Here is an 8,486-nt window from a genome sequence, read left to right as displayed (position 1 = left end):
TAGCCTTGAACCCAGTATGGAATTGTACCCTTGGGCTCCCACTGACTCAGAAGCCTTGTTTCCTTCTAAACTGAGCAATAGTAGATGAGAAATACCGGATCAGAAGGTCCACCCTCTGTTAAAACATCTCCAGGCTGCTTTGGACTGCACATCACTGCCTGACTTGGCATCCTTGCCCTGGGGCTCACCAGAGGTCCATGACTATTAGCCCACATTAACTCCCAGAAAGCAGTGTTCTGAAGGTGCTTGCTAAAGCCAACTGGAAAATTATTTGTGCTGAGCGGAACACATGGTATAAAATATATGGGTCTCTAGAATTCCACTGTGATTCCTTTTAAATATTACTTTTTTCATAGAATAGGAATCCATTGAAATGACCTAAATTTCACCTTTATCATCAGAGAGTTATGACGACTAGGGTGCGAAGAGGCTGTGCTACGTGTGCTAATGTTGGGAGAGATTTGCCGGATAGTTTCCATCCATTTCTCTAGATTCATTCTCCACCATCCTCACTATGTGGTACGCCTACTACATTGACCTCTCTGGCCCAAGCTCTCTGGGTGGGTTTCCTTGCCTTCTAATACTTTCCATTTGGTTTGACCAATGGGATGCTTTATGAGGAGAAGAGAGAATGCTGGGTAATATCCTCAGCCTCCCTCCCTACCTGACCACTGTTTGGCAGTGGCTATATCATCTATCTAAATCCACAGCCCCTGTTGGGTGGCTTCTGTTGCACAGTATTTTCTAGGTTCCATTACTGCTCCTCCTCCTTGCACTTTTCAGGACTAGAGGGGTGTAAATAGGCAGAATAATTGTCCCTCAAAGATGCCCATGTTCCAATCGTCGGAACCTGTGAATATACCTCACTTAGTAAAAGGGATTTTGCAGGTGTGATTACGTTAAGGATCTGGCGATGAATATCCAGGATTATGTGGGTGGGCCCAATGTAATCCCAATGGTTCGTGTAAGTGGGAGGCCAGAGATAGAATTGGAGATATGATGAAGGAAACAGAGGTTGGACTGATGTGATTGCTGGCTTTGAAGATGGAGGAGGGTCACTAGCCAAGGAATGCAGAAAGCCTCTAGAAACTTGTAAAAGCAAAGAGCAGATTCTCCCTTAGAGCATCCAGCAGAAAGTCAGCTCAGAAGACACTTCTGTTTTAGACAGTTAGACTTCCAACTTTCAGACGTGATGATGAATTTGTGCTGTTTTAAGTCACTAAGTTCGTAGTAATTTGGTACAGTGGCAATAGGACACTAATTCAGACAATAATGACTTTCCACTGTTGTTAGACCTGTGGTACTACACCATCCTTTTATTGGTGGGTCTTAACCTTGCCCACATCTTTGCAACTAACCCCTTCATTAATGTTTCTTCACTTATCCGTCTGAGTGTACCATCTGGTTTCTGCCAGGACTCTGTTAAATGCTTATACCGTTTTATTCATTAAAGCCACTTCTAGGTATTTATTCTAGAGAAATGCTGGGAGATATATACAGTAACTGAGATATATACAGATATTGATTATTTATAACCACAAAAGTAAGCAGAATAGGGACTGGCTAAATCAATTATACTATAGCTGTGTGATATAGTAGAATGCCAGAAAACATTTTTGTTACATATGTTCACACACATGCATAATTGTGTGAAAAATCAGGCTACAAAACATACCTATGTATTTTACCTATGCCTATATCTGTATCTACACCTTTATCTATGTATCATTTATCTGTATATCATCTGCCTGTTTAAATATATAGAGAAAGAAAACTGAAAGAGGAGAAAAAGATAAATGATGCTTTTAGTGGTTAACTATTGCTAGTGGATAAAGGATAATATTTCTTCTTTGTGCATTTTCATATTTTTTGAATTTTCTACAAGGCTTTCATTAGTAGTCAGAAAGACAGTTTTAAAGCAGTAATGGGTCCTCCTCACATATGGTAGAATGCTTTGTATTACAGAGGAAATCTTTTCTGGGTCACCCACAGTTAGAACAATTTCTTCTATATACAACTATTTTGTGCAGCTTCATTATAGTTACTTGTATTCTTGTCTGACTCCTCTATCACATTGTGGGCACTTTGAAGCAGATAATATCCTAAAATGCATGTCTTCCTGCACACTCACAGTGCCCTATGTGAAACTTGCAATATGTGTTTACTGAAAGCTTTATATTGAATTGAATTTATAGATGCTTAATCAAAACTTCTTTGACGGGGGTCTTATTTACAGACCCGTAAAAAATACAAGTAACAGGAAAAAAACCTATGAGGCAAATTTGTATAGCAAATTTGTATATACAGAGGATAAAAAACCTGATTTAAGATGCAAATGGATAGTGAATTATTTATATCATATTCTTGTCACAGAATGGTTCATTTAAAATTGGTTTACTAAGAGGATTAGATGAATGTAAGTACTTAGCTGAGGTAAACATTAGGATTAGACTATTCAAAAATCAGATCAAGTACTGGAGGAGGTGAAAGAAAATAGCCTATCGTACTTTAGTCACACTGGAAAGACTTCATGGACCAGGTTGAATCCTTAATTAGTTACTCTTCAGTATGTTGAGCGACAAAGGTATTCTAGGAATATGGCACTATTTTGGAGAAGACTCGAGGAAATAGGACAGATGAGTCAAGACAGCTATGTGGAGATACGGCAGAGTTTAGGAGAGCCTGAATGTTAGATGATAATCAATAATATCATACCATAATAAACAGCAGAGGAGTGATAGAATTAAGATATGTCAGAAGGAGAAGAGACTAAAACCCTTTCATTCACATGTGAGAGACTGAGTCTCCCAAGATAGGAATATTTGGAAAATCTTCAGATATAACCTAAAGTCTCTATCCCTGGTCCAGTGACATTTTTTTTCTTTTTATATGGGAAGAGTCCTCAGTAATGATTGAGTCCTCATGTTCATTTCATTAAGGATTTTTAACACTTAGCTACAAAATAATGTATTTGACTTAGTTATATTGCAAAACAATACTATATTAAGATAGAGCTACATATTTATTGATAATGTTTCGCATGTTTATTTAGCAATCATCTTATTGGGGATTTTTAAGGGAAATCATCATGTTTAATTTTCAAAAGATATCTACATGTTTATCTTCATGCATACCATGTATAGTGATTTAAATGATACACTGTTCCACTTGGGAATAGTTATTTATTGATACTTAGCTCTATAATTTTCTTTATGTACATGAATTTCCTAAGTATGGTGTGATGCCAGTAAAGATGTTTATTGTACTGCATTCCTACAGTGGAAAAACGTAGTAATTAACTTCATAAATGATAATCGTTATTCTTAAGCAAAGTAGACTATGATCCTTGTGCCCTTTGTTTTCTGACATTCCGTATCTGTGCTGAAGAAAATGACTGACAATCCAATAATTCCTTGGTATTGCTTCAGTCATTCCATATAATAAAACTATGGGTTATAAACCATTATTATCCCCGTTTTCCAGATGAAGAAACCGAGGCAGAGAAAAGTTGGATAGTAAGTCTTGGCAGGGCCAGGATTTGAACCTTTGTAATCTGGAGTAAGAGCCTCTGCTTTTCCATTTTGTTATACAAACAATAATAAGGAAAAGCCTTTTTTTTTTTTTTAAATCCTGAATAGAGAGAAGGTCACAACTGGATTTTGTAATTGGCCTATGGTTCCTAACCTCAGACCAAGTGATAATAGAGCATTCCTACCACTTTTCTGATATAGTTGAAAGAACGAGCCTGTAGAGACTAGCTATAGGAAACTCTGGTTTTCTGTTGCTCCAAGCTCAGAGGGACAAAGGCCAACTCTGGGTCTACAATTTTTCAGATGATTGGAGATCCCTTCTTTGCAACAGAATTCTGAAAGCAGTGGGTAACACTGAAAAGTGATTGCTCATTACATTAGAGAATAAAATAAATGTAAAATCTATCAACTTATCTCTGTTGCTACATATTTTAAAATTTATCTCATTGCAATTAAAGAGAAGTCAAGATCAGAGAAAGAAGGCGTCTTCAAATTTGGCAGATCCAAAAGAAAAAAGCATTAACAGGAAGATAATAATGTATTCCACAATTTTACTTCCAAATCCTAAAACACTGTGAGGGGCAGTACAAAGAGTAATACTTGGGTGGCTTCCTGGGTTTGTCATTAACTGGCTGTGTGACCTTTGGCAACTCAGTGAGCATTAAAAATATTTAGCAGAGCTGTTGGTCTAGGCCATTCTCTCTTTCTTCTACATGTTTAACAAAAATCCATAGTGACAGTCATAGAGAGAACAATTTTTGACATAATCCCCAATGACCGCATCATTTGGTTAAATTTAATTTGACCTTCATTAGAGACAAAACTTGCTGCTACTAGTCAGAATAATATTGAGACTTTAAAAAAGGATGAAGGCCATCCAATGAATATGTACTTAGCTAAACATAAGGTCAAGGAGTTAGACAGAAGACAAGACCAAAGTGAAAACTAATTTTTTTACGTGTCTGGAAGGTGAGAAATAGATGTTTAAATTGGACGCAGGAAGCCACGAGGGGCCAAGCGAATGACAGCTAGAGGAAGGTTATGGCAGCTGTGTTTGTAAAGGGTTATGCTAACTCGGTTCTTCTGAGAATTTCAAAGGACTTCAAGAAAATAAGATACTGGCTCCCTATATTTTTAATTTTGGGGGCTACAGAGAAGTGTTCTTTGGCTGTGAAAATAATCTGTGAGATTTCTTTCAATAAGAGATTTGTATTTTCAGCCTATAGTTTAAAGGAAGGTTTGCAATTCAAGTACTCTAAAAATGAAACATCATGCTACAGAGCCACATGTAAGACATATGAATAGTGCTGGATGCTTTTAGAGAGCTGATCTGATGGGAGTGGGAGGCAGCAGAGTGCTGGTGTTGCCACATGGGGTGGCCTTATTATACCTAATTTACAGCTGGTAAAATGGAGGCTTATAAAGACTGAATTGACAGTTGTCAAACAACTGGTCAGTGGTAGAGTTGGGATCCCAATGATGTCTGACACCAGTGTCCATATTCTTAACCACGCCAAAGTTTTAGGCACAGAAGTCTTGAGCTTCACCCACTTCATACCTTTTCTGTCTTGTATCTCTACTCCACACCCCAAACACATCTCTTAATTTCTTTGAAGTGAGGAGCATTATCATGCAAAACATGATCACACTGCTCACAGATACAATTCACATAAAGGGAAGGAAGTGTTGGAGAATGAGACAGGGAAGAGGGGTCACACTCTTTAAGACAAACAAGTCCAACCAGACCACTGACCTGACACCATAGATTAGAATGCAGCATTTTTATTGTAAAAGTCCACATATTAAGCAATTCCCTTTGTGAAAAGGTTTCCAAATACATAGACCAGGAGCAGCTGATAATTAAGAATTAGATTATGTATAATATATATTCATGTTGCCCATACTATGCACACATTGGAAAGCTAGCTTTTTTGAGTGTCCCCATTAACGGAATACATTTCAAGTCGACAATAATAACATGTTTCTCGTCATTGAAAATTTGCCAACAACTCTCCCAAAGAGTCAACATTTAATATGTTAACAATTCAAAACAAGAAAATAATTCTATTTACATGTGTTTGAGGTTATATACTAGAGCACTGATACAGTAAAGGTTTGTAAAATTGGCAGCTAAATGTATTTCAAGATTCATCCAGATGACTTGATCATGACTTTACAAGGTTTTCTATTAACAATGCCACTTTCTCTTCTTTTCTACTCTTTTTAGATTATCTATAGCTATGATTGAATTCTGACTTAGAGCAATGATTGCCAAAAGGAAGAACTTGCAAAGGGTGCTATTTTAGAAAAATAAGGATTCAGGATGAATACATGAACATGGAGCTCAACTCATTATGTTTGAAGTCTGGGACCACCACTTCATGTGAATACAATATCCTTGAATGAGGACACAGTCATAGGCTCAACCTCCATGTAAGTCTTTCATTTGTTCTTTCATTTTTTAAATGTTAACTTCAGTACATTTTGGTTTTCACAGAGCGTAGATTACTCCATTCTGAACACCAGTCAGGTATGACTCCTGCTTATGTCTGTCATGTGTCCTCAGTGAAGGGGTGGATGGGTCAGAGCTGACTCCCCTCCAAACCTGGAACAATAATACACAGGTTCTCATTATGCCCTACTAGACTCATTTCTGTACATAAATGGAGGATGTCAATATTGTTCTAAAAGGAGTATGGACTTTGCCTAAAGTAAATGTTTGATAAGGAACAAAAATAGCCAAAATTCTTTGGATCCTTCTGTTTACTTCTACAAGATCAAAGAGCACTGCCTAATGCCTATGTGAGAAGATGAATCACTGGTTCCAGACCAGCTCAGAGAGATTCACCAGAAGCATATAAAGCCAGTTCACTTCCAACCACATTTATTGAGCGCCAGCTATGTGCCAAGCACTATACAAGGTGCTGAGGACCCAAAGAGGAAATGACAAGGATTCTGCTCACAAGGCACTCACAGTCACTAGAAGCAGATCTTGAAATGGAGAGTAAGTTCTGTTATGACCTATCATCTTAAAAGGAAGAAAAAAAATAGCAGCAAGCACACACGTTTACTTTATTCTCTATGAAACTGGGCATATTTCGAGGTGGCAGATGTCAATTATCCAGTCTGTATTTTACTTAAGGTGTTTTAATATGTCATACGAGGAAAAAATAAGATGTTTGAATCTTCATGCATGAGGGAGAAGGTAGAGAAAATTCCTCCCTCCAATTCCAAACCCCAAACCCTTATAATTACATTCATGATTCTTTTACAGCCCAAAGACACAGAATAAAATACTTTATGATGTTAACTTCAATCCATTTGTTTTGGCTCTAGAGAGATGCATGCATTAAACTTGAAGCATTCTACGTTACTGAAATATTTACATCATTGTACATGTGATGTGGAGGAAATTTTCCTCATATCTTGGGCTGGAGATGAAATAGATTTCTAGTGTAGGCTCCTATATTTAAAGCAGGTTGTGATTTTTCTCAGATAAGGGAGATATCCTATTGGGATCAAATTTACCACAACTTGACCCCAGATGAACAGAGGATACAGTTTGGGATCTTTTGCATCTAATTGTATTTTGAATTGAGTAAGGATACCACCACTGTAAATAGTCATGGCTTTCACTATTGCAATTCCTGTCGTGGAAAACAAAATCTTGTTTGTTTTCAATGTTCCTGCTCTAATTTCACTTGGCCTTGCAGGTTTGAGACACAGCAAACAGTATAGCTCAAATTACACTTATTTACCACAGGAGAGTTGGGTGCAAACCATATGACATGAATACAATTTACCAGGTTAGAACATAGAAACAAATTCAGAGTATTATAAACCACTCAGGGGATTATATAAGTGGACTTAGGACATTCTCTCTCCATGAGATTTAGTGAGTAAGACCCACATCAGTAACACCCATACCTCTTCACAGGTAAAGGTAGGAAACCCAGTAAACCAGATTGAACAAGCAGAAGGCAGTGGGGAAGAAGATCCGCGCATAGGAGTCCATCTTGGCGATACGGATATGTATCCTCCCATGTCTCCAAGCTCCTGTTCGGCAGTCTTCGAAACAGCAGAAAAAACTGGCACAGTCCTTGCCGTCCAGACACTCATACCCATATTCTTCATCTCTCTCTTGAAGGTGTGTGGCATTATTCATTTGAATGGTTGCTGATCGTGGGCGGATATCAATGGTAGGGGCCTGAGATAAGGGTAGGGAAGGAGAGGGATCAGAGTTAGTTATACTTGCTAAATCCTAGACCATTTCTCCACAGTGTCAACCAATGTGAATGATGAATCTGAAAATGAGTACTCAGGGAATTGCTATGACATCATGATCTACAATGGTAAAACTGAACTTAGAAGGATAGCACATTTGCAGAGTTCAAATTTTGAGCTTAAGCAGTGCAGCTGAAAATAATACCACCAAGCTAATAGCTATAGCAAGAAGATTGAACACCAAAAGAACTCAAAGTTTAAAGATTTAAATCACACAACTACATGGAATCTTATTCTAGTAAATATTAGATGTGAGGTTGGTTACATGAAGGCATTTAATGGTGTTGCACATGAGTAGAACAGAGAAATAAAGACGCGTCAATTTTGAAATCAAATTTTGTGTCATGCTCATCTGTATAGGCAAATACTATAACCCCATTACACTGAGCAAATGTATTGAATGCTTTTAATAGAAAATGTCAAGATATATATAAATGTAGAAGTTTCCTGAGTTTATACCACAATGGTATGACTTACTTATGTTTTAATGGAATATATAAGTACTTTGTCTAACGTGCACCATTTAGAAGCTTCAGAATGTCAGCAATATTAACCTACATGTGAGTGAAAAATTGTTTTAAATGTTACTAGCTATCAAACTCTGTCTGGCATGAGAAGAAACTAGTACCAATTAACTAAATGTTAATCTAATCTTTTCTGCTGCACCAATGA

The 8,486-nt window shown here is 37.4% G+C and overlaps 1 protein-coding gene across 2 annotated transcripts in view; it reads right to left on the bottom strand.

Annotated features, from left to right (window-relative positions):
• Positions 1–5,279: 5,279 nt before the first annotated feature.
• GABRG2 (gamma-aminobutyric acid type A receptor gamma2 subunit) overlaps positions 5,280–8,486 on the bottom strand; it is a 117,711-nt gene continuing 114,504 nt past the window's right edge. Inside the window, exon 9 of one of the 2 annotated variants that reach the window (XM_029217443.1) lies at positions 5,280–7,737. In XM_029217443.1, the coding sequence (XP_029073276.1) occupies positions 7,462–7,737 (276 nt within the window). In that variant the 3' untranslated portion in view covers positions 5,280–7,461. The remainder of the gene's footprint in view (positions 7,738–8,486) is intronic. The other variant, XM_029217442.1, reaches the window with a different exon arrangement.

The sequence above is a fragment of the Monodon monoceros genome, unplaced genomic scaffold (assembly GCF_005190385.1).
Source record: "Monodon monoceros isolate NGI ecotype Baffin Bay Population unplaced genomic scaffold, NGI_Narwhal_1 Super_Scaffold_12, whole genome shotgun sequence".
NCBI classification, from domain to species: Eukaryota; Metazoa; Chordata; class Mammalia; order Artiodactyla; family Monodontidae; genus Monodon; species Monodon monoceros.
The sequence above is the reverse complement of the archived record's forward strand: the minus strand, read 5'-3'. Positions and strand labels throughout refer to the sequence as shown.